Here is a 27,189-nt window from a genome sequence, read left to right on the forward strand (position 1 = left end):
ATTATAAATTGAAAATATTTGTTAAGTTGGTATACGATACCTGTCGCATACACTGCACTATGATCTCATCTCGGAGTTCCTCTCTCTCGATACCGTGCCGAACAATGCTTTGAATCACTTGCGTTTCTCGGTCGGCGTTCATTTCTCCACGCATGTATTTGCAGAGCTCCTGCAAAAATCAGTCGAATGTTTTAATCAACGAAATAAAATAATTCTAATGGATTAAAATAATTCTGCAGAAGATTATTATTAATTATGGATTCCGTAGAATGTAGATAGTGTCTGTAGGGATATTTAAATCTTAAAATAAATACAGTTATAGCGCCTGTGCACGTGCATGGATTTACTTGCAGCAATAGTGTGCATTTTAAACCATCGCGATAATAACAACACGTAAAAGTGCTGATTGTCTCACCAATCTCATTCTTCAAGAGTAAGCCCAGTCGCACATTGAAAATCGTCTCGACTGGGATAATAGTCATAAATCAAAACCGAGCGCAACATGCAACTTTCACAGTGACAGTGACGTCACACGGCAAGCCAAAATGGATGATGAAGTGTGATATTTCGAAAATATACGCTGCAAGTCAGGTGAAAATAGTTGCATGTAACTCCAGCTGTTTTTTTTTCAAACTAAAAGGTTGCAATCATGCAGTATGCGGCGGTAGATTTAGTTACATGTGTTTTGTGTCAAAATCACATCGACATATTCGACGTGTTGCAGTCGAGACGAGTTTAGATGTGAGAGCCGGCTAAGCGAGACGTGATGTTGTCATTTTATAGTACTATTTGACAGGTTGTGAAAATCGGTAAACCTCAAAATGTGCTGGCGCAGATATAGAAGAAATCCCAACTGTCGCGCGAAAATTCAGAAGCTTCCGAAATTTTTTGATTCATGTATGCAATCTTGCAACTTGCATGATAATACATGTTTACATGACATGTAAACATGCACACTGTGCATTTTCTTGTTATGATCGCGATAATATGTACTGTCAGCAGTAAATCCATGCACATTTAAACGGGGTATTACAGCGAGGAGTATTAACTGAGGGCATTCATGATGTAAAATTACTATATCTTAAGTCTCGTGTCCGCAATGAAAACATGTGAGCGGATTAACTTGGATTTGAAATGGATTAAATAATTTAACATAGTTACCCTGAATATATTGCAAGCAATGGAGACATTATCCGGATCCTGCATGTGTATATGTGATGTTGGGATGGTGTTGCCCTTATAGTACATTATCATTTCGTATTTGGGAATCATTTCAATGGACTTGGAGCGATTCTTACGGGTGAGTGTTGCCATTATGGTTCCTAAAAATGAAATAAAACATTTAGTATCATTTCACTACTTTCAAAATATAATTCACTAGTCATAATGGAAATGGTTCATTGTAGAAAATAAAGAGATATTGGTGCAGACCTTCTGGAGATCTAGGATGTTGATTGAAGTGGACTTCGGCAAATTCAAGGATGTCATGGTGAAGATCGTCAGGGGCAACGGGAGCAGGAGGCTCGTTCCTCTCCTGCAGCCGTCTCTCCACCCGTCCTCTTCGACGGGCTGTTCTCTCCCCGCACACGATTCCTGCTGCTCCGGATCTCTGCAATGAAAAATACACGAATCAGTACATAACTATACAATTAATTAGTCAATAAGATTAAATATTACAAGACAAAGACTACATTATGAGAAATGACAATCACGAAATATAAAAATTCAACGTAAAATCAAATATTGAAGACTAATTCATTAATTGAGGATTCAACGAGTACATGTAATTAGGAATTTTCACATCACCACATAGATATATATTTATGCATGAAATAGGATTAAAACATGACGTAACTGCTTAGTATGAAAAGTTATATGTAACTATTTTATTCCCATTATTAGCTTATATCCCAAAAGACAAGTTGCATGAAATGTTTTATTATTTTCTTAGAATTATATTTGATTTGAATGTTTTATCGTGAATTGTGCTCCATCAAAGACTAAAAACATTAATAAAAATAAAACAATAGGTACAGTAAAATTGAAATTTGCTTGGAGCATATTATTATGTCAACACGATCTTTAATGTTTTCGAGAATGTTCCATTTCCCTTGAACTGACAATGCTAATTCTTTGCTGAGACATTAAACGGGTACAAAAATCAATAAAAAACTTGGTCATGGGATTCCAGACATGCCTATAAATAGAAATGCACAAATGTGTCTGAAATTATGCAGTAAATTGAATGTGTTCATTCAGACGAAAATTGCGAGAAATAAAAATGTAAACCAGAAATGAAATGTACAAAAATTAAATGGAACTGAAGAAATTACACTAAAGTAGTAGGAAAACGTGAATTCCAGGCATGTAAAATTGGGGTTCCACTGTGCTCATATATCAGCATTCTTGGAATAGTAATAATGGATTATTTTTAAGAACAAGACCTCATTTACAGAATGTTGAAAAGAGTTATGTACAATTTACGATTGCATATTTAACTTTGAAATCGATTTACTGTTCATTACTGGTGCACTTGTATTTGTTCAATTTTCAGCCCGTTAACAATTCGCACCGTGAGTGTAAAACCAAGACAAGTGCAAATTTTTCAATTTCGAGATTAAATGCGAAACAACTGCAAAAGTCATGAACTTGATAATGTAAAAGTGAAGTAACTGAAAGAATATGCGATATAATGTAGATATAAACCAAATATTATGGTTTTTTTTATCTCCAAAATATGTCTTTTGCACATGTCTTGGTTTTACACTGACGTGCGAATTGATCATTGAATTATTAAACTAAATAAAAAATTAGTTTACCTGTGGTTCTGGAGAGTTGATGGTACTATTTGGTTCTGCATGGCCATTCATCATCGGTTGTTCCGGAACAGTCCTATAAGAAAATACAATTTTTTAGTGCATTAGTCCATTCCATGACAGCGGATCTGTATAATTATTTATTCGTACGTATAATCTTTTGGTGGAGTTACAGGACGGGTGGTATGACCTGGCAAAAGATGAGAATACTGACGAGTTATAGGAATTCTTGGAGCACCATATCTAAGGAGCGTAAATAGAAAATAAGAAGAGATTTATTTTGACTCTTTGTTTGTCGCAGAAAATCGGCCACATGAAGCATAATGCCATTTATTTACATAAACATGACTAAGCATTTGACTCTATGGCAAGTAGAGTAGAGAAAATGTATGACTTACTGCATGTGTTGAGTGATTTGCTGCCTTGTCTCTTGCTGTTGAGGAAGATGTGTCACAGCGTTCTGATGCATAACAGGCTGCACGTTGTTCACTTGCAGGACATTATTAGTGGCAGCAAATTGAGGAGGGGGCGAAGGACAAGGAAGGGGAGGCGGGGGTGCAGCAACACTCGGAGGAGGGGGCATAAATACAGCCTGAGGCACTGAAAGAGGAGCCTGTTGCGCTGCAGTTGTGAAGGGGGCTGGTGGGGGAGGCGGTGTGAGGGGAGGTGGAGGTGGGGGAGGTGAGGGTGATAGAAGTGGTAGCGGGGGAGGTGGGGGCGACGGTGGAGGGGGCAATGGGGGTTCAGTGCGGGGTAGGACTGACTCGTATATAGGTTCAACTCCGCCAAGTTTCTTTTTCGTTGGTGGAAGAGCGCCATTTACCATTATGGTGGTTTCTGTGAAATTAAACAGTATTGTAATCTCAAATACTTGAAAGTCGCTAAAACTAATAAAAGTACATTAATACCTCAGTTATTTTTATTGAAATGAATCTAAACAAAATCATATCAACAAGTATTTCTCTCATTTCAAATAATATGTTTCTGTAAGTCATTTTTTCGGCAGTTATAGATCATTACAATATATTTCATGCATTAAATTTACGTATTTTTACTAAACTTTTAAAAGATCGTGACTAGGCGATGCGCGGATTGTGCAAATGACGCGAGCCGAACGAAATATAATATGTCATAAAAATTCAACATGAGTCCATTTAATGTTATGTTTATTGTTATATTACTAATAATAATAGTATATTCATTGACATGTTTTCTTTTTCAAGTACATGCGGAATGTTTTTTAGTCATCTTTACATGATTTAAGAATATATTCCTCCGACGCCATCACAGAACAAATTGAAGTGCTCACAAGTCGACTATCGCTCTCCGACTGGCAACGCGGCCGAAATTACGTCCCACATACTGTTGAAAATTATTTGCCGTTTCACTTATGTTCGCTCTTAAGATTAAAAAATTATATGGACATATTAATTTTTGAAAATAGATGCGTCATAATTAATTATGTTCGTGGAAAGTTGACCGTAAGAAATCATTTACTTCCATACAAATACATACAATTTCCACAGAATTGGTTTGAATTTTGGAATTTTTTTTGTAGAAATTGCTTTATAGTTACTTAGACATCGATTATCCGGACAAATTTGGGATGAAAGTAAACAATACATCCAGACAATTAGAAAACATTTATCCAGAATAAACCTTCATAACAGCAATTTTTTAAAAATTCACTTTTTTACTGATTATATTTTTTAAATTATTGTACATTATTTTTATAGTCATAATATGAAACCGATAATAAAAAAGAAATCAGGATAATCGAGGTATGCATAACCAAGGTTCTACTTCCTTTCCTTTACAAAAATAAATGCATTCTAAACCAGGAATAATTTCATTCTATAGAGAATGTTATTCTTCAAGATCTCAGTACTTTATATTTTTTTCCAATCTTTTACTAAAATTGTCCTTGTACTCGTACCACCTGCATGTGAAATGTACTTACCAATGAGGGGCAATGGTGCTGGAGGAGGTGGAGGGGGTCCTTGTGGAGCGGGTAGGCTTGCTCTTTGGAGTGCCAAACTTCGCATCTCCGCCTGCAGGACATTCTCCAACTGAAAATTAATAGAAATGTATATTATATAACACAGAGTTAGGACTATTAGAGAAATTGAAATGATAACTATCGATAATTAAAATAATTTCTATTTAAATGAATATAAATACACAAGATATAAGAATGCAGCATTCTTTATTGAATATGCATAATTTTACATAACATGTAAGCATATTTATTCCGACGTGACCAGCGTTGCAACGCTAAATAACAAGGCCCCGGAGAGTCCCGTTGGTCAATTACTATATTTTACTAGCCTGACCATATCACTCAGTAATGCTACAAGAGAGATTTACATTTTGATATGGTATCATAATATGATACGATAGCGGCTTGTGGTGGTCTAATTTTCTGATAGGAAGAAGTCAACAAATGGGCATAAAAATAATTTGTCTATTTTGAATATAAAAAATAGTCATATGGACCTCCTCATCAAGATCTCCGACGAGCTGATCCATCCGGTCTCCGATCTCCTCGATGGTCTGGTTCTTGGCAGGTGCCGACCTGCCTCCGTTGGATACATCAGCCAGGAAAGCGAACAGGTTGTCGAGATCCACAGAGGCCCCGGGACGAGACAGTTCTTCGGTAGTTGTTGTGGTCTCCGGTTTGGGTTCAGGAGCCACAGCTCCCTCTTTCAAAGCTGCAGCTGCCGCTTCAGCACTGGAAGTTATATAAATGGTGTTTTAGTCAATTAACGTCCGTCCGATTTCTCCACTTAAGCTTTATCCTATCGTGAACACACAACAGTGATTAATGCACCACAAGTGGGTCAGAGCAATTCAGACATTCAGCACTGTAAAACAGGAAGTTAACTAAGCAAATTCTGCTTAAGTGTAAAACAGAGCATTTTTAATATGTATCATTGAATTTTAAAGTCTGAACAATAATAGGATACTTATCGTTAATAATAGGATACTTATCGGATACTATCGTTAGGGATATCATTTTTCATTGAAAACATTAGCTTTTGCATGAGCATAATATATGAAGTTTTACCTCCAACGATAATGTGTGATAACTTACGCTGCTTGCGCCTCAGCCTCCCTGCGTTGCATTTCTTCGTCGACTCGCCTCATCTCTCGAAGGGCTGCAGCCACCTCTCGCCCGAAAGCGCCTCGCAGATGCCTCTGAAGTACCAGAGCTGCGCGTCGTAATCTGAGGAAGGCCGCTCTGGCCCGCCACCCTCGTACCGCCGCTTGAAGACTGAGTGCGGCAGCTCGCCGCTTTAGGTACCAGCGTCGCTGTACTATGCTTCGCCACCACTAGAATTGAAATATTTTATTGCAATTCGGCACGACTATTATATTAATTTGTTCACTAAAATTATATCTTATTGCCAGAAGACCTAGACTTTCAGATCGGTCATTACCGACTCAAGTAGAAAGCCGATACATTCACAACGACTGGTCCTACTTTTTCCGCCCCTCCCGTTGTTGTCTATGGATGACCTGTCATTGTTCTATAAAGTGCTCATACTGACGCATCTATCGTGTTCACACAGGGAATCGTTTGATTTGGATAGATGAGTTACATGATAAATAATACACTAGCATTAACACACCTTCTACAAATGTAATGCATAGATCAATGCTACATATTTTTTGGAAATCGATTTTACCACCGGTTTTTGTGTGAAGGACTAGTCTGACTTTGACAGCTGATGAATAACAGGAATGTACATTATTTATAAATAACACTGATAGTTAATATATTTGATTTGAGAATTTTTTTATAATTCAATTTGAAACGAGAAAGGGCGAATCAATATGTTAAGCAATCTAGGATTTGATTTTGACAGCTGAAAAGTGGACCATTCAATGCTTGTGCAAAAAGTTATGCTCAGGCTTTATTAATCTGAAGATGGCGGTGGATCAGTGCATCAAACTAAAAAATTAGAGTCATAGTCGTATTGTTACTAAATCATCATCAACCTGGATCAATGCTGATATATATTTCTTTGTTTTTTCCCTATGTTACGAGGGTGGGTCAATAAGTCCTTAGAAAAGCCGACAGGTGGCGCAACTAGTACTGTAAGCGGTTTGTTTTCATGCAGCGGCACTACCGATTCAGTATGCTGCGAAGTTTCAATCAGATTGGTCGAGTTGTGTGTTTCTCGTACATTTAAAAAAAAAATGCTTGTGGAAAATGGAAAAATGGAAAATGGAGAAAATTGAGCTTAGAGCTGTTATTAAACATTTTAATATAAAAGGGTTAACAGCAAAGGAAATAAAAAATGAGTTGGATTTAGTTCACGGCATATCTGCTCCTTCACTTGCAACTATTTATAACTGGTTAAATGAATTTAAACGTGGTCGTACATCAACAAAGGATGAACCACGCTCAGGACGTCCTGTAGAGGTGACTTCACCAGAAATGATCAATAAAATCCACGATATGGTGTTAAGTGACCGAAGATTAAAGTTGAGTGAGATAATTGAGGTTACAGGGATCTCAAAAGGTAGCGTCATTTCTATTTTACATGACAAATTGGGCATGAAAAATATTTCTGCAAGATACACTTTAGATTCATTGGGAGATTAGATAGGTTACATGTAAATTGTATGTAAAACATTTCACCGTGGCACAGTTCGCCGTGAGGTTTCTTATTGGAAAGAGATGACCGTATACTACACGGTCTCCAATTTTGTTAGATTCAATATGAACATTAATTCAATTTTCATAGCTGATTTTGGCGAAATTCATGAATTCAAGAATGAAAACCTAACCTAATCTAACAAATTATCCAGTACATCGGCTATTTTCCAAATTTGTTTGCTGCTGGCTTCCTGTTAAGTGTAAACCGACAAGAACCGTGTTTTATTTAGACACGAATTTTATGTCAGTTCTATACAACCCAAAGAGGTTAGACAGTCTTTAATATATGGCCATATATTTCTGATCACGGTAAAGTGTGATACGGCGAACTGCATACGTACAAGTTTCCGGACACAGATTAGATACGGATTAGATACCTAATAAATTCAACTGACATCAAATTATACATCAACATTTAGTGATGTAGAAAATAAAAGAATACTTTCCCATGACATAGTAATTGAAGGGTTACCCTAATTACACACTAATCTGTCAATAAAAATCACTTACTGTTTGAATAACTAGTGTCTGTTTAGCCAGGATGTGAGCCCGTCTTTCCTCTAAGGATGCATGCGCTCCATTTCTCAAGAATATCTTACTCCGTCCTGCTTGCCACTGCCCATCTTCGATACCCATCTCTGACATCACGAGACTGAAAAGAAAAAATTAATTCATCAATCGATTGAATAAATATTCTTAAAACAAACCTGTGTACTACAGATTTAACTAAACTAAACTTGCAGAGTTGTAATTATTATTAACAAGAACAGGGTTAGGTTAGCGCCAAAGCATACTTACAATCAACTTAACATCATCTTTTATCTGTCATTTTTATATTATTATGTTCGATTTAATTATTCAACATTCAAACATCATTTTTGCATGTCTACACTAAAGATCACTTTAAAATATGTGAGATGATTAAAGTTTATGTACACTGGCAACCCTTGACTGTTGGCGACATTCTTACCAAAATAGTTTCATTATTTTTAATAAAAATGTTAGTAGATGAATATAATAAATATGTAGTCGACATCAGAATGAAAACAAGTATTACATTGTCTATGTCTCTTGATTATACAGTTAACAACACTGCTGTGAAGAAAACTACACTCTTTTGTTCTGTTTTCAAATCTGCTTTTTTTTGTTTTCCTATATCATTTGTTTTTATTCTGTCATCAATATTTTCATTTTGGCATCTCAGCCGAATAAAATCATGTTACAGTTTTAAATCCTCACTACCGAGGCATAAAGAATAGTGATGCATTATTTAATACCTGACAGCATCGTTGACAGGCATAGTGGAAATTTTTTTCCTAGCAGCAGGCGACAGCAAACAGCGGTAGCGTTGCATAGCAGCAGGCGCCGTCAAATGAGCAGGAAAGCCTTCTCGCCTAATTCTCACGATGTCCAGCATTCCCAAGTAACGGAGCTGAGCCAAAACCATCTCTCCGTCATATCTTCTTGGAGCCTTTTCACTATTTGGCTTGATACATCGCACATACCTGGAATATAATGTGTATTGTATAAAATATAGTTATTATAATCTCCAAAGTTCACCTGGTCAAGACTCTGATCATCTTCATCCATTTTTATGGTATTAAGATATGGATTATTCTGTTGCGATTCCATTATGTTAACAATCAATCCACTGACCAAGATCATATTTAGTCGAAGGGTGTGAGCAAGTTGGAAATATAGGATGAATGATAAAAATATGTTATTTCCGTGATTACTGTGTTTACCCACATTAAGTTGTACAATTTTTTTGTTTTTCAGAATTATTAATAACCATGTCCTTGCTTTTTCGTACAAGGTGGTTGTTAGTAATTTTGAACATTCATAAACACCCAGGCTTTGAGAAAGCACACAAATATTGCGTCCTCACTGGGAATCGAACCCAGAACTCACAGGTGGAAATCCAGCGCCTAACGCACTGCACCACGAGAGCCGCCTACAGTTGAACATTTACAGGCACAGTATGAGTAAATCGAACGGCGAACAGGTATACAGATGAAATACTAGATTAGTTTACATGTTTATAATGAAGGGCAAATACTTTGTGACTGACAGACTGACAATTTCTTCGTTATTATGTGTTGCCTCTAGCAGACAGTTTCAAAGCTATGTTTTAGCTTGTTCTTTTTGTTCACAGGTATCTCTAAAAGACCATAAAGGAAAAAAGGCGTAAAATTTATGGTTTTGAGATAATTATGGTATTGGAAGGGCATGCCAAGGAGACCACGGAGAGCCAGATAAAATTGAAAGGCGTCAGTCAATAAGAGAACATGTTCGGGGAAAAGAAGGCGTATGGTAATCATACCTAACTGTCAGAAGAAACGAATTAGTGAATTGAATAATACCTCAATTTGCTGGTGAACTGAATACTTCATAAAAAGGTTGCCGTATAGTCAAGACGAGTCAACAAGGCATTTAGACTGTACATTTAGTAGTTCTGTTCAAATTTAATTTTTACCATGGGTTTGTAGCTTGTAGAACATCAACCAACTGCTGCAATTGCATTCGAAAAGTATCGCAGACGGTTGGCCGGCCTTTGGAAGTGCCTCTCTGATTGGTAGACACGGACAGGGTAACGGGAGAGGCTGCGGGGAGGGGGGATGGCGACGTTGTGATGCTATTGATACTCGATGCACTTGTCGGGCGCGGAGATCCTGCTACGCTGTACCCGTTCTCCTGAAAATGTAGAAATATTTCCATCGTATTAATCCTAAATCACCCTACCAAGCTGACAAAATCTTACCTTAACAATAAGTAATATAACATGAATAGATGCCAAGTCCACTCAAAAGATCATCACCGTCAGTGCATCTGAATAACTTGCATGCTGCATGCAGATGAAGATAAATCCACATCAATCAAAAGAAGCAAGTATTAGCAAGTGTTATGTAGGTATTAATTAGCATGCCAATAAGATAATTTGAAATTTTGTATTGATATGTGGTGTAGCTCTTTGACTAACCTGATACATAGTGAGTTCCTGGACAAAGAGGTTCTCAGACCGGCTGAGATGATCCAGGAAGACATCCTGCTGCGTGTCTCGGTTCTTGTCGACGAAGCCGGCCACGCAGTATGTGACAGTGCCAGCGTAGTGCCGCACCCCAAACTCAGACTCCCAACGTCTGCGGTCTTCACCTTTCACAAAGCAGTTGTGCTCTGAGAATTCACCATGGACATTGTTCAAATAGGCTGCATCCGACCCCTGCAAAGATACATAACATTATTGGTTTGTCTTACACAAAGATTTTGGAAAATATAGAAGATGTCTTATACAGGCGGCCCTTGACTTTTGCATGAAATTGGTTGCTGAATATTTGTTCGAAAGTAGAGCGATGTAAAAAATACATCAAAAAGTGTACTATAAAATATTTATTTATCAATGGGTATAATAAAGTTTAACGCCCACGGTGGCCGCGCGGCATAAGCGTTGGACTATCATGCCGTGGGTCCCAGGTTCGAATCCTGGGTCTGGCAAGTACACATATTGTTTTTCAATGTGTGTGTGAGTCAGGGTATGGACCTAATAGGTTGAGCAAGTGGCTGACATCCATTTCTCGTAAAAACAAAATCTGTTAATACAAACCTCTACTCTGTGGAGGCCCATATGATCCTATTAGGATCGGACATGGTCGAAGAAGAAGATAATAAAGTTAACGAGGCCTATAATGTCGTGGGTCCCAAGTTCAAATTCTGGGTCTGGCAAGTACACATATTGTTTTTCAATATGTATATGAGTCAGAGTATGGATCTAATAGGTTGAGCAAGTGGCTGACATTTCTCGTAAAAACAAAATCTGTTAATACAAACCTCCACACTGTGTAGGCCCATATGAACCTATTAGGATCGGACATGGTCGAAAAAATTAGCAATGAAGTGTTTTCTTTATAAACTTGTCAAGAGATAGTTGAAAATTACCCTTTTACCTATTTGAAAAGATGACGAGACGAGACGAGAGAGGAGCGACTGCATGGAAACGCACAGTTTTTGCATTATCAACAAAAATCTAAATTTAAAAAAATATACGAAATAGCGAATTGTGCGGATGTAGAACGTTCGAAAGTCGAGGGCCGCCTGTACACTATTTCTAATAGGACATTTGAATCCATTTACCGAACGAATGAAGCATGGTTAACTCATTTAGCGCTGACAACGCGACTGGTGCGTGGCCATTAGATACTATTAGCATGATAATTAAATGTGATAATTAACTGGTCAGCAGTGAATGTGTTAAGTACGTAAGCTATATAGATAATAGCATTTGCTGAGTTGGTATTTCTGATTTACTGTCACTTCACTGTTATTTTTTGATATTGTGTCTACACTTCATATTATTGTGCAGTTATGAACGATTTTACAGTATTTTTCAATTAAATAATAACGCCAAAGTGTTTGACTGTTTATCTACTCATTTTGATTGGAAAATAAATCTCATAGTAAAAGTGTGGTGTTACACCTAATTCTTTTATAAAAGTAATGTACAATGATTCAAAACAAGTAATTTGAATTATTTACCTTTGGCATGTGACACTGTTCTGACAGAAGTTTGAGCAAACTCCTCGGTGGTCTTTCGATGAGTTCTAAGCAGGCGGTGTTGTCAGTAAACTGAATGTGAGAAAATACGATTCCTTCTTGCCGGTACTGAAAAAAGATAATTATTTTTAAAATAAATTAGGCCTGATCGAATCGAATCGAAAAATTATGAAATTTTCCAATTTATATAATCGTCTACGGTCACTAATCAAACATCTGGCATACCTACATGTAAATAGAATGCAGTGACACACCGTCTGCCTTGACAGACAAAAATATGTAAGGATGGGTGAGTATTAATAAACGAAAACAAAATGGCAACAAACTCACGATATCCTGTTCCAGGGCGAAGACATAATGGTTAAAAAACTTGTGCAGCTTCTCATTAGTATAATTGATGCAGAGTTGCTCGAAGGAGTTGGTGGAGAAGTTCTCGAAGCCAAAGATGTCGAGGACTCCGAGGAAGCGGGCGTGGCCGTGCGCGGGCGGAGGGGAGGGTGGCGGTCTGGTGCAGCGGTTTATGTGTGACACCAACCACGCAAATACTCTTGAGTACAGAGCTTTCGCCATGGCGTGTCTGTTCTCGCGCGCCTAGAAATAATAATCAATACCCATTAGTTTTAAATAGGATCATGCTGTTTGTAAGCACTAAAGTATAAATGTACCATATTTCTTTGTGCGAAAGGGATAAGTCTTAAATCACTACTTTTCAGATGACTCAAAAGAAAATTGAGTTTCAGATAGGAGATCCAATTAAACTTGGAAAAATACTACTCGATTAAGCCATCTGATTTAAAAATACATTTTGCTTGAAGTACCTGGTATGAAGCAAGTGACTTGACCACGATGGTCACATGTCGGCTTCTAAAGTCGTGAGTCTCAGTTTCGAATTCTGAGTCTGGCAAATTCACATGTTTCTCAATGAAAGTTTGTACCCAGAGCATAAAACTAGTAAGATTGTGCAAGCACCTAACATTCATTTCTCGTAAAATAAAAGTTAAGCATATTATAAAAAAATCAGTAAACTAATGCTAATGTGCCACAATATAATTACCTCTTGTTGGCGGAGTGGTATCTCGGTGATGTTTCCCCGCACATTGATCTGTCGCTGGAGCAGGACTTGAGCGGTTCTCTGAATGGACAGCCCGAGTAGAGCTGACGCAGCTTTCACTGCCTCTCCTTCTTCCCCACCCACCAAGGCACAACGCTCCCCGTCCACATCCTGAAAAATAAATCATTAAAATTATTAATTGTATTTAATATAGAGAGGATAAGAGAGAAGTGTTACCCTCTCTCCTGTAAAATTAAGTTCTTGCATATAGATCCATTTCATAGAAACAAAATCGAGCCACAAAAGTGTGATATTTGCTACAAATGAATCTGCAATAGAAAAATACGTGTTGATTAAATTTAAATATTAGAATAAGCAATATTTTTTCCATCATCACTTTCATATATTTAGGCTCTGTCTCTATAGAACAAGGTACCACATCAGGTGACGGTGGTAAAGCGTAGTATCTATCTATTTATAGACAATTTACATGAAGAATTGAAAAAAAAATCTAACCTCAAAATCAACATTTCCCAGCCAGAGAATAGCAGCGAGCACTTTGAAAAGACCTTCGCTCATGTGCGGGGGCACCTGCAGTACTGTGAAGGCAAGCCTTAGGGCTTCCAGGCGCTCCGATTCACCTTTGCACCCTGTTCCTGGAAATTAAACAATACAAACATTAATAAGTGAAACATATAAATATGTATAAAGAAAAGTTACTTAAAATATATCTTAATTTTATTTCGCTGTCTTTAATAGGATTTAAGTTCATTATGGTCTTTTTAAAACAACATTAAAGGATATTGGATATGGTGTAAGTCTCCCGTGACCGAGTCTTATAACAAATTCAATGAAGTTTGTTCAAACACTATTAGCGTTCCAATTCCAGAGACATCCCATGAGAAATTTGCAGTACAAAATTATGTAGACTAAAATGATTAGAAAAGTTAAGTTAAAATTAAGAGATAAAAATGTACAAACTGAAGATAATATTGCGGTTATTTTTGCAGTAAAGGATTATTAAAACATGAATGTTTCCGTACAAGTCGAATATGATTTATATTTGAAATTTTCAATGTATGTAGTAAAATAAATAATATCATCCATTCAACAAATTCAAGCTTCAGAGTTCATCTTGGCATTGAGGTTGCAAACGCAAGCAATTACAAGTGATAGCAATGTGAAATTTGCTATAATGAATCTGCAATGTAGAATAATTTCCAGCTACTTTAATCGTTTGTCTCATGTGTAATTAGGCTCTGTTTAGATTAGGGATTTCAAAACCAGTATTAAATTATTTATCCGGAAATACCGGTTTCAAAAAATCAAAATACTGGTATTTTCGGTATTAATAAGAAAGCATACACGTACACAATATTATGTTTTTTGAAAATGAATTTAATGTTATCTTTTAATTACATACTACTATATTGGGTAGTAAATTTATTGTAGTTTTACGCTGCCAAAACGCAAACATATTGACTGAAAACATCAAAAGTTCAATAAAAATTAAACAAAATCCCTCAAATATACTTATAGAATTGTTGCGATGAATTAACATATTTCGAAAAAGAAAATATTCATGGCAAATATTTCCAATTATTCTATAACTACTATTGATCCAACATTGATAGTACATCCAACAAACGTTGAATTTGAGAGAGTTGGCCGACATTTAATTTCATTATATTATGTACTTGGGCTCTGTCTATATCATGGAGAAGGTTGTCTTCAACATCTTGGAGTAAGTATTTCACATTGATTGTAGTTTTTTTTATTAGTATTCTTACCCGGTGGAGCACCAGCCCCTCCAAGACATCCAGACTGCTTTAAGTAAACGTAATGGGCAGCTTCTCGGAGATGCAAAGTTGTTTGAAGTTCGGGGTCACTCTGTAAATTGATTTACAAAGAAAACTTAAATAAATATAAACTATTGTATATATATTTTTACGAGGTAGGAATTAAAATAGTTGGTCTACATCTACAAGAAGACAGGGTGATGGAAAACCGCGGTGTTAATCGCTGGATGAAGCAAAAGATAATCTTAGAAGACCACTTACTATTCAAACCATTTTATATTATGGTAATGCTTATATCATTCAATTATTCGTAATTGGTTGTAATTCATAATTCGAATTTTGGTTCTCCAAATTTCGAATTACCACTATAGGAAAACAATTTAACCAACCTTGACACCTTCGGCTAGGTAATAGAAAACATGATAATTTCGTTCTTGCGGTGCTTGAAATGTGATGCGAGACTGTTCGAGAAGATAATCTTGGACGATGCAACCGGCGATGGCTCCTCGGGCATCCAGACACACTTGCATGAACTTGCCAAACCTTGACGAGTTATCATTCCGGACAGTTTTCGCATTGCCTGCAAATTTACAATATGACTATCATTTAACGTTTTAATTTCACATTGTTACCGTGCAGTCTCATTTGTTTTCTGACAGCCTTTGTAAATATCGTCTCTGTTCTAGCAGAACACACTAATTGGAGAATACTAGTTTTGAGGAATTTGACTTTGAAGTTGTTAAAATGTTTGAAATGGTCTATCATGTGAGTTTATTAAGTAATCGTAAAAAGGATGACTTTAAAATAAAGACTGTTTATTTATTAAGAAGGTTTCCAGACGGTAAAGTTTGAAATAAAGAACATTTTGGCATAACTAACTCAATATGTAATTTTTTAGAATTAGTGTCTTCTGCCAGAACAGTGACGATATATTCTAGTCATGGTTATCATTGTTTGAATCTATTAGATTGATCCTTGTTTGCATATTTAAAAAAAAGGCTGTAGTGGAATTGTTGGAACAATTTGTTCAAAGTTTTGTTAGTGATAAAGCTCAACGAACCCTGTTTCTAACTGCGCTGATTTAAGATAGCTATAATTAAAAATCACACCCAACGCATTAATTTATTATAAGGGAGCTGCGAAAATCTTTATACACAAAGACTGTCCGAACACAAGAACCAATAGACGTTACAATAAATCGTTTGCGCTACTCTTCCTGTTATACAACTTTACTAACGTATCAATGTACATATAGAACCTCTTCATCTCCCCATGTAATATCCCTAGGTCTAAAGTAAATAAAAGTATATTGCCATTTTCGTCACAGAGTGGAGTCTATATTAACGATTTTAATAAGGTTATAGTTGTTAGCCATTCGCCCACCTCATTGGGACCTTGCACTGGATCAGACACACATTGAAAAAACAACATGGATATTTTTTGTACATTGTACAAGCCTGGGAGATATCTCTTTAATAAATTCAGACACTCATATCGTAGCATACGATACATTGCCGGTCACGCTAACTTCGGCGTAATGACAGATGTGGTTTGAGAAACAGGTAACTCAGGACCCATTAATAGTCCATGCTCTCTCCTAATGCTATTCCATACTTAATCCTATATTCCATACTGTACCTATCCTTCATCCCTTTTAACAACTCTTAACCATTACATACTTCTTGCGACTTGTGGTAATGTCTAGTGGTTCTTGTACGTGCCATTGCAAGGGCGCAGTCAAACGACAATAGTGCAATAGAGTATTTCAAGCTAGTAATTTCACTAGCCATCAGGCACGCTTCGTACAGATGAAATTTAAAAGGCTTGTTTAATTTGATGGTTTCTGTAAATATCAATACTTGTGTGTTGAATAGTATCATTACCGAAAGCTTCTAAGATAGTGTTGGCTTCGAGGATTTGCTGCTCCACCCAGGCGGAGGCGAGAGACGAGGCGCATGCGGGAGCCACGTGGCCGACGTGCACCGTCACGGAGCACAGGTACTGTAGGATGAATTTTGTGGTCTCCGTTTTTCCAGCACCGCTCTCACCAGATATCACCACTGACTGGTTTCGCATATCACCCTGGAAGATGGAGAATGATTACATTATTATAACGCTCAAGTCAATGAAAAGTGAGATGTCGTGCGAATATTATATTGTGACTAACAATTAATTTAACTTATTATAGCAGGAATCAGCAACGCGGTGTCCACGGAAGATCTATTACCAGTATTGCCAACTTTTGTCGACAAAAGTGTGCCAGATGAAGTAACAAAATAAACCATTTGACCTGATAAAAACACCTAACAAAAAAACGAGATTTCCTTTAATCTATTGATAAATTCTGATGAAAAGTAATATTTTTTTACACTTTCTTATTATGTTCCATGTATAGGTATTGGAAGTCGGCTGCGGCTCAATTTTATTTTGTGACAATACTACATCTAAAAGTTCTACTTAAGCATTTAAAAAATGTTTAGTTTTTAAGTTTTCCATAAATTCAAAATATATCTACAAGCAAGAGTCCTTGGCGATTTTAAACTGTTGTATTACGCCCTCAACGGCAAAAGATTATCGACGTATTCTCAGTGACGTCCCGTGGAGGTAAGCAGATTGAGCGTCGCTTGGGGGCGGCAGTTACTCAAAGGGCGGCAAATCGAGGAAAATTATTTGGAATATATAGAAATAGCTTAGTAATAACGAAAATATTATCATCCCATTAAAAAATTCAGCTCACTGGTTTTGTCGGGTTTGCAATATCTAGTTTACTTCCGTTATCATTCGACGTCCTTGGTGACCAGAAACGACACATGGAGATTTGCAAATAATTAGTCTGATATTTTGTTAGTGACGTATCCATACAACACATTTCTTAGATATTGGACTCATGAAAGGATGATAAAAATAATGTTAAAAAAAAATGAGGCGGCATTTTGGCGCTGCCTAGGAGCGACATTTTATCTAGGGACGTCACTGCGTATTCTATTTGGCATACGATGGACGTATGACTACATTCGCATAGGTAGGTTTGAGGTTTACATAGTTTTTCACAGTTCGTAAGTGATATTGGTTGGAAATACATTGTGTTAATTAAAATAAAACAATATTATAAAGTACTAATTTGAAAGGGCGGATGATCTGGCAAAGGAAGCTGGCCATTCAGGGATGGCATATCAGTGGATACCAGAAAATCTGGAGTGGAATTAGGCCATAGAGAAAATGTGCCAAAGCATGTGGATAGATTTTCACCATAGGGCAGAAAAGTGGAAATGGAATAAGTACATTCTACCACCCCACAGTTGGTACCCTGGTTTGTAGGTCTGCTTTGAAGAGAAATGAGCTTAAGCTGATACTGAGGCTAAGAAAGGACACACGAAGGAAAAGATTTGGGAAGAAGCGATTCGCAGCTCTGCGATGAATGTGATGTTTTGGAGGACATTGTATATATAGCAGTACAATGCCCTATTACGAACGACACAGAGTACAGCTGCGAATTGCGGATATCTTTGAGAATGTCGACGAATTGAAAGGTGCCCTGGCGGTGGGTAAGACGGAAGAGCTTGACAGAATTGTAAAGTTCTTTAATTGGAGTGAGGACCTGATCGGCGGATTTCCTTCTAGAAGAGAAGAGGCAATATGACAGCGAGTCGCAGTCAAAGCCTCGGTAAAATCATAAAAAAGTACTAATTTTAATCAATATACTGGATTATAACTAAAATTTAAAAAAAAAAAACACATGAAAAAACATGTCTTAAAATATGATTTAAAAGATTTTATTTTTAATCAATTATAACAGTTGTGTATTTACCTGAAGTGAGGAATATGCTGCTTCAGCCAGGGCGAAGATGTGAGGCTCCAAAGTTCCCAACTTCTGTCCGCGGTACCGCTTTTCGGAATCCTACAAAAAAACAAAAAAATTTAATTAGTATTTTTAATTTAATATACCAAAGATGGAGAACTCGGGCTGTGCTTCCATTGATTCAGAAATAAGTTGGTATATACAATTTCTCTTGAGCGGAGGACATTTCAGATTTTAATTGACGTAAATAGAAAAACATATAATAAGTAGGTAGGTAGTAATTTTAAATGAAAGAATGAAGTCATTTTTTCAATAGTTGTTGCAATATATCTACCTGCAGATAAGCTACCTACGTGGAATTTTTACGTGTGTTCAAAGGCTGTAATAGTCATCTTATTCTGGGAAAAAAGTTTACATCTTGCTGGAGTTGTGACGTCACATTTTAACACACCCTCACCCTAACCCCTCGGTCAGAAATCGCATTATATCAGCGCATCTATTACATACACAAGAATGCTATCGGCGGCTATTGAGGGTAGTTTATCATATTTATGTATTGAGGTATTATAATAATTGTTACAATAAGTCAGTTGTAATTATTGTTATAATAAGTGTTATGTTTAAAAAGCACCTCTTTTGGTTGTGTTAACTTTTAGAGAGAGATACAGACAGTATGAGAGACAGTTTTGACTGTAATTGTTACAATAAGTCATAATACTTCGATACAAACCTATCTTAGATAGCTGCCGTAGCGGCCGAAAGCAGTCTTGTGTATAGAATAGATGCGCAGGCATCGAATCCGGACTCCACGATATGACAAACCAATTACCTGCGCAATGCCCATGGCCGTCAAAATATTTTGACAGTTTAGACGGCTAACTCAATAAATATAATAAGCTGACCTCGATAGCGGCCGATAGAAGTCTTGTGTATAGAATAGATGCGCAGATCACGTTTGGGGCGTGATACATGGACGACCCCTGAGGGGGCAATATAGCAATCGAAATAGAAAATAGTTTAGTTAAAAGGTTACTTATCAAAGTGTGTTCTTAGAAGTAGTGAAGTAAAATGCGTAATCGATATATTTGAAGACATTTTGAAATGCAAAGGAGATTTTTTGAAAAGAAATGCATTTAAAAATAAATAAAAGTAATATGTAACTCACTTAGCATTAGTAATGTATAGCCAATATGTAAATAGGTATTCGTGGACAATGTATCTCTAGTTACCGGTGAAATTTCCGCTGAGGAAATGATGTATTTTTCTACATACAGAGACGTATTACAAAGTTTAACTAAGGGTATATTTATAGAGGTAATATTAGGAAAATGCGGTATGTAACTGGCCCTGAAGTCGAAGGGACGGTATAGTAAATTTGAATGCATCAGTACGTCTTATTTATAATATATATATTTAAATTGGATTGATCTTAAACAAATATTAAATTACTATTATTTTACTTCAGGCTATCTATACTGACTATATTCAGGCCGTCGCACTGAATAATTACGAATTACGATGTTAGTGCTAGTCATGGACCCCACACCCTAAAGCGGACCCCTAGGATAAGATGCTTTGCGGCCCCCCTACCCACCCAAGGTTAAAGACAGTGTGCTGTTGTACAGTAGTGTCCCTAAATGTTATTAAACGGAACCACAGGGTTCCACAAGGTAAACTTAAGAGCATTCAGTGTATCTTTAGCGATAATTTGTATTAAAAGCACTGGTAGCGACCCCTTTTTGTGGTAGTCAAAGAACACGCGACCCTTCGCTATATTTGATAAAATATATCAATTATTTAGTCAGAATCTGTCAATTTATTAGTCAAAAAACACATTAAAAATAATTATAAAATAGAATTCTACATTTTTTGAATTATCAATTTATTATATTAACCTATCACATCAAATTCCACCCCACAGCTAAATAAATTAAAATATTTAAGTAATATAGCGCCGCTCGCGAATTTTTTACTATTGGAGAGAAATTGTGGTGTGTTTTTATCTCACTTAAATGGTCGACCAACCACGCCCCCCTCCAGGCTAGGGCCTTGTCAGCCCCCCCCCCCTTTTGAGGTCCATTGTAATAGTTATTGATTATCTTTGAATGCATTGTGGTAACTGTTTGCAATAAATGAAGATTTTCGAATGCACATTTGGTCCAAATTATTACCATTTATTTTCAATATGCAACAATCATTTTCTATAAAAAATTTTCAATATTGCATTTAACGTGGGTATGAAAAGTAACTAGCACTATCATTGAAGTTTGCAGTGTCGTGTCACAGCCTGACTATTAGTAGGTCTTAGGCTATACATAAGTCACGAAGTGATCAGGCGATTCAAAAATAGGGATGTAAAATACACGATATTATATGATACAAACCCCAAAAATAAATACACATAGCTACTTCACAATGTAGGAGCTTGGACTATGAACGATTTATCTTGCAATACGATCCAGTCTTTTAGTTTTTGATGAATAGATAGATTATTTAAAAAATATCGTGACCAAAAATGGAAGGTAGACGATTTTTTTAAAGTTCTATTGGTGACTTATGCGGCTGTAAATTAATATCTGATTGTTCGTTATAATTAACGTTTTTGTATTTTCATAAAATCCTCCAATTCGACTCTGTATTGAGGCGTCGTTTGATGTCGGCGTCGCTTCACGGGGCAAGGAAAAGCGGCAAGCGTCGGCATTCCATTCAACATTTCGACTCCCACACAAATATGTCGGCATATCAAACACTTCAGGGAACTCCCGCGATGCAAACAATGTTTATGCTTTCACAGACGAAAGTTTACCTATGACTATGCCTAGGCTTACCGTGTCCGGAAACTTGTACGTATGCAGTTCGCCGTATCACACTTTACCGTGAAATGTTGTATCGGAAATATATGGCCGTATATTAAAGACGGTCCAACCTCTTTGGGTCGTAGGTATAGTACTGAAATAAAATCCATGTCTAAAGAAAACACGGTTCTTGTCGGTTTACACTTTACAGGAAGCCAGCAGCAAATAAATTTTGAAAATATCCGATATACTGGATTATTTGTTAGGTTAGGTTAGGTTTTCATTCTTGAATTTTGCCTAAATCAGCTATGAAAATTGAATTAATGTTCACATTGAATCTAATAAAATTGGAGACCGTATAGTATACTGTAATCCCTTTCCGATAAGAAATCTCACGGCGAACTGTGCCTCGGCGAAATGTTTTGCGTATAATTGACATGTAACCTAGGCTTGCTGTCATATATATTTTCTAAAACTGGGTCAATCTCCGTCAATTTGAGCAGCATTATCAGCACAATAACCAAGCCGTCTCCAGAATACGTCTCTACTCTCCACTGTCTCTTTTAACATTAAGGGCCCACATGCGCCACGTAGGTCAAAATGGAGATTTTATGCTATTTTCAGAGCATACGCCTGGACTTAAACGTTGTAGATAATCTATTTATATAATTTTGAAGCCTTATTATCCTTTATATTATTATTTTAAACATTTGATGACTGCATAAAGTATTTTTATTACATAAAATAGTAGTGAAATTTATTGTTTCTGTGTTAAATATAAAGTTAGTGGTAATTATTTTTAGTTATTTTAGTAGAACATATTGTTAACTATGTTGTGTTTAAATTTGATAGCCGTAGGTACTGAGAAGCAACACGATGGTATAACGTTTCATAGTTAAGTTGATAATAATAAAATCGAGGTTCTACTGTTCGTTATACGCAAGAAACACGGCTTCGTTTTGCCGAAAAATAGGCGCTCTCTATATATCATTACTCTGAGTATACAATCTCTTAAATATTTAAATAATTATACGTATGTATGGGCCGCATGTTACATTGTCATGGTCAGTCATTTACGGGCCGCAAAAAATGCTACATATCTATGTTTCCATTTGATTGGGTGTATCTAAAAGTGTATAAAAAAATGGTGTGTGTACGCGCGTTAGAAGTTATACTTCTTTGGCGTAACAAAACAAAAACAGAACTTGTGATAACCCAATTACTCTTAATTATCTTGTTAAATTACACACTTAAGATAAAGGGCCGCTTATTGGAGCGCCGTTGGTTTATTTCTATACACTTCAACTTATATTAGGTACTAAATTATATGATTATTTCTCATTGTTTTTATTTTTAAAGTAACAACTGTCACTCTGACATTTAACCGTTTGTTTACGTAAGGAATTGCAAATGCCCGACAATAATAAATTCGTTGCCTAACGGAACACTTCTACTATCAAACTTGCGTTTGTATACAGCTGACTGATTCGCAGCTAACTTCATACTGTCGGGCACTTTCGTAACGGTGTGCGCGCGCAGCTCTCAATTTCACTCTACCAAACGCCCCAAAATATGTATAACTTCAAAAATATTGTTAAAATACTGTGAATACTTGTAGCTAATTTAATCATAAACTATTTCACAGCTTCATCTTTATATGTATAGTTTTCTGTAAATGTGTATTGAAGCGCGACTCTAGGGATAACCTTAATAAACTGCAGGAACTGAACGTGACACGAGCAGTCTATAATAATTCTTCGGCAGTAGTCACCTATGATAAATAATACCATGAACACAATATTAATAATGTGTCGACTTATGACCATATAGCACGTGATTTATTGCAGTTTCGTGACTATATTCAGCCTAATATACATTGTATCATATTATTATTATTAATATAATCGCTGTAATTTATGAACATATTCGGCAAATTTTTAGGCATACAGTGGGTTAAGCTTACGTGATATAGGTATCTATAAGTAAAATTTAATTATCATCATTTTCGTGCCATCTGATGTCCACTAACGAAAGTTGATGATAAAACTGCAGTAATGCTACTATGTTTTTGTTGTTCGCTGATGACTTGAAACACTTCATGGAGGTTGTCACCTTAGACGATTGTCGTCAACTCCAACTTGATATAGATAAGATATTGCATTTGGGTAGGCGTAACAAACTGGACTTCAATATTGATAAATGCAATGTGTTATTGTTTACTGAAGCCTCACGAGCATTAATTGTTTTTCCAGTATTCGATGCATGGCAGAGTTCTCTCGAGAATAACATCTGTAAGGGATCTTGACATTACGTTTGACAGTAAACTGACGTTTAGTGGTCATATGGATATTAATTGTAAAAAGGCGCTAAAAATGTTGGACGTTGTTTTATAAGTTTTTAAGATACGGTCTACCAACCTAATTCACTCTGTGTGCTGCCATGTACTTTTATTTATGTTATGGTATTTTATTTCTTATTTTATTATTTATTGTATTATTAACTCACATTACCATTGCATTGTATTTTTATTTTGGACAAATTTAGTCATCCAGTAGTATCTAAGAGGTACAAAACGTCCGCAAGGTAGATCTAGAGGCCGCTGGATTGATGAAATGGTAAAGTTCTGCGGAAGTGCGTGGCAACGCAACGCACAGGACCGATATAAGTGGAATCAGCTTGGAGAGGCCTTCATCCAGCAGTGGATAGATTCAGGCTGATGATGATAATGATATCAATAACAGAAAAAACATAATAATATGTCATATAATGTAATAGTTGTCGCAATATAATATATACCCGCATATACACTGTGTCGTATTTTTACGGTCAATATCGTGCGTTCAAAGGCTGCAATAATCATATTATTCTGAGAAAAAAAATAATCAAACTTCTCAAGCGACGGCCAACGTATTTAGCATTGTAGATATTAGTTCTTTTGACTTACTGGTTCGTAATAAAGCCTCCTTATTGGTAATATGACTAGTCCAGGACACCATCGCGAAATAAAAATCTATGATTTAACGATGCATTATGATGTTGGTCCCACAAACGCTTTCTTGTCTCGTTGGGTTTACATTTAATTAACATTAATCAGTTCAACATTCATTATCAATATTGAAAAACACAATTAATATTCTACAGAGCGATCAACACGAAGTCACTTTGATTTTGTTCAGGCAGACATATTGAAATCTGTATCACTATATATATCTATATATCTATATATATCACTGTGATACTATCACATGACTATCAGAGCAGCCGCTGATTGGTTTATTCATTTTAGGGGGTTTTGAAATTCATACGCCAACTGTTTTAGGGGGTTTTGAAAATTACGCTTAATTTTTGATCAGAAATATTGACGATTTTAGGCCATTTTTGAAACTATAACTTTGGCTAACATAATATAAAGGACAAAAACATATCTCTGAATATATATCTAACTCAAAAGTTTATGAAAACCGTTTTAGGGGGTTTTGAAACTAGTCGCTTCATATGTAGTATTTTTTAATGCGGAAACGTGAAAGCTCTTCCTGCGGAGTAGTACCTACGGTGTAAAAAGAATAAACGCAAAACGTGCGAGGCGTGCCCAATGATAATAATAAAAGAATGAGGATCACGCGTAAGGAAGAGATTGACGCACAAAGGAAAATATTATGGCTAAGTGGTCCAGAGTTTTCCGCAGCCAACAAAACAAAATTGGGCACAATGTACGAGGGGGGCGAGGTGGTGAATCAAAGCTCACGTCATTAAAAAGTTTCAAGCGTACGGGGAAAGCGAATCACTCACTGTTGATTTAAAACATTTATATTATTTGAAATTCGAATTAATTAGGTAGGTAGGTATTCAAATTAAGAACATATTTGAATCGTCGTTCGAATAGTATTTATCTTATGAGTGTTCTATATTACAACACTTGCGGATCTATTCTATACACAATGCGGTTATCGACGGTAGTTTATCATATTTATGTATTATCAGGTTAATTGTTAATTTTAGCTTTTAGAGCGAGATATACTTACAGTTTTGACAGTTTAGACGGCTAACTTATTGTAATACCTCAATACACAAATACTATAAAGTGATAATATTTATCACTTTAGCAGTCGATCACGATAACTACCACTACAAGTTTACAATTTCTGTCACGGCCTGACTATAGTGAGTCATGGTTGGTACTTATAGTATACATTTTATAACTTTGCACTTTATACTACACTGATTTTAGACAATAGACAATGATACGCCTCTTTACCTGATTACCTCGCATAAAATTAGATCAAATGATATTCACTTGTATTAATATATTAGCTATTTTATTTTAAATAATATGTAAGGAATATAATATTTTATTGATTTATTTAAGAAAACAAAATTTGTGGATATAAAATATTACTATCGATATTACTATCACAAGAGAGAAGAAGACAAAACAAAAAATTAAAAACAAAACGCAAAGTACTTAGATCATTGAATAATGTATATGTTTTTAGGGAGTGCATTAACTGATCTTGAATATAATATTATATTTACTATGAAATGGCTAAAACAGATGTTTATGTTGGGTGCATTATATTATAAAAAGTACGTATTATGGAGGTTATTGTTGATTTTCGTTCGGTTGCAAGTATTTTTGCGACAGCAAGCGGTTGCTAATATTAAATTTGAAAATTGTAATATAAAATATACATTTTTAACCACGCTCGTACAATATTACAACATTACAAAATCAGTGATGTCTCCGCGGTATTCCAATAAGGGCGGAGCACGTTAACATTAAATTTGCTTCTATTTACCCTTATGTTCCATGAGAAATTCTTGTTTACAAGTATAATGTAATATATTGTGATGATCAATTTTCAGATATTCTTATTGGAGCATAACGTTTTAAAAGAAGTCTAAAAACTTTGTAACTGTAGTCAATACGATTTTTTAACCGGATAAAGTCGCGTTTAATCTCTCTGACCAAATAAATGAGCGTGAAAAATGAGCTTAAGGCATTATATTGCCAGAGTAAAGTGGCGCGAACGGCGAAGAATAAAATTCGCAACGCGATTACGGGAATGACACACTTTCCCCTGCCTGCCTACTCGTCAGAATGTCAATCCGAGCGGGAGACGGAAATCGTTTGAAAAACACACCCCCAGGGTTACCATACTTGTAGCATGAATATTTTACTCACTGATTATAGAAAATAAAAGTTTTTTTTATTCACTATTGAAAGACGTAGGTAAACGACATTTAAGAATGTAGTAGAAAGAATCTTGAATCGAGTGAATCTTGATCTTGAATTAGCAAAAAATGTTGATATAATTTTCCCTGTTATCCAAAATGGCCGCCTGTCATTTTACAAATAATTTATTTCTAATAAACTAGCTTTCAATAAAGAAAATGTAGGAATATAAATATTAAATACAAATGAAATTGGTTACTGAAATGACAAGATTATCTAAATTACAATACATATTAGCATGGAAAGACCTACACTAAACACGTTACCTACCTACATAATAATATGCCGGCAATAGTTTTTAAAAATCGCCATTTTTTTTTCGAATATATTCCACTTACACAAGATTATTATTGCGATTTATTGATATGGGAAAGTCATAAATAATACTCACGAAGACATCGCATTACATTCTACCAATATATCGCCGTAATTTAGATCCGGCGAAAGAAATTTATAGGAAATTTATGGCAGAAGATTGGCAA

General features: G+C 36.0%; 1 protein-coding gene across 1 annotated transcript in view; it reads right to left on the bottom strand.

The window, feature by feature from the left end:
- Myo81F (unconventional myosin 81F) overlaps window positions 1-27,189 on the bottom strand; it is a 217,115-nt gene that overhangs the window by 16,207 nt on the left and 173,719 nt on the right. The window contains exons 4-23 of the mRNA XM_085948590.1: window positions 18,689-18,778; window positions 16,764-16,962; window positions 15,270-15,460; window positions 14,872-14,971; window positions 13,598-13,737; window positions 13,085-13,252; window positions 12,361-12,621; window positions 12,013-12,138; window positions 10,463-10,702; window positions 9,959-10,176; window positions 8,760-8,987; window positions 7,993-8,134; window positions 5,911-6,149; window positions 5,313-5,547; window positions 4,777-4,885; window positions 3,215-3,653; window positions 2,820-2,892; window positions 1,432-1,609; window positions 1,162-1,322; window positions 41-169 (exon numbers count right to left, since the gene is read on the bottom strand). Of these exons, the coding sequence (XP_085804716.1) occupies window positions 41-169; window positions 1,162-1,322; window positions 1,432-1,609; window positions 2,820-2,892; window positions 3,215-3,653; window positions 4,777-4,885; window positions 5,313-5,547; window positions 5,911-6,149; window positions 7,993-8,134; window positions 8,760-8,987; window positions 9,959-10,176; window positions 10,463-10,702; window positions 12,013-12,138; window positions 12,361-12,621; window positions 13,085-13,252; window positions 13,598-13,737; window positions 14,872-14,971; window positions 15,270-15,460; window positions 16,764-16,962; window positions 18,689-18,778 (3,666 nt within the window). The remainder of the gene's footprint in view (window positions 1-40; window positions 170-1,161; window positions 1,323-1,431; window positions 1,610-2,819; window positions 2,893-3,214; window positions 3,654-4,776; window positions 4,886-5,312; window positions 5,548-5,910; window positions 6,150-7,992; window positions 8,135-8,759; window positions 8,988-9,958; window positions 10,177-10,462; window positions 10,703-12,012; window positions 12,139-12,360; window positions 12,622-13,084; window positions 13,253-13,597; window positions 13,738-14,871; window positions 14,972-15,269; window positions 15,461-16,763; window positions 16,963-18,688; window positions 18,779-27,189) is intronic.

The sequence above is a fragment of the Rhyacophila brunnea genome, unplaced genomic scaffold (assembly GCF_057557595.1).
Source record: "Rhyacophila brunnea isolate RB1 unplaced genomic scaffold, BYU_Rbru_1.0 scaffold_20, whole genome shotgun sequence".
Lineage (NCBI taxonomy): Eukaryota > Metazoa > Arthropoda > Insecta > Trichoptera > Rhyacophilidae > Rhyacophila > Rhyacophila brunnea.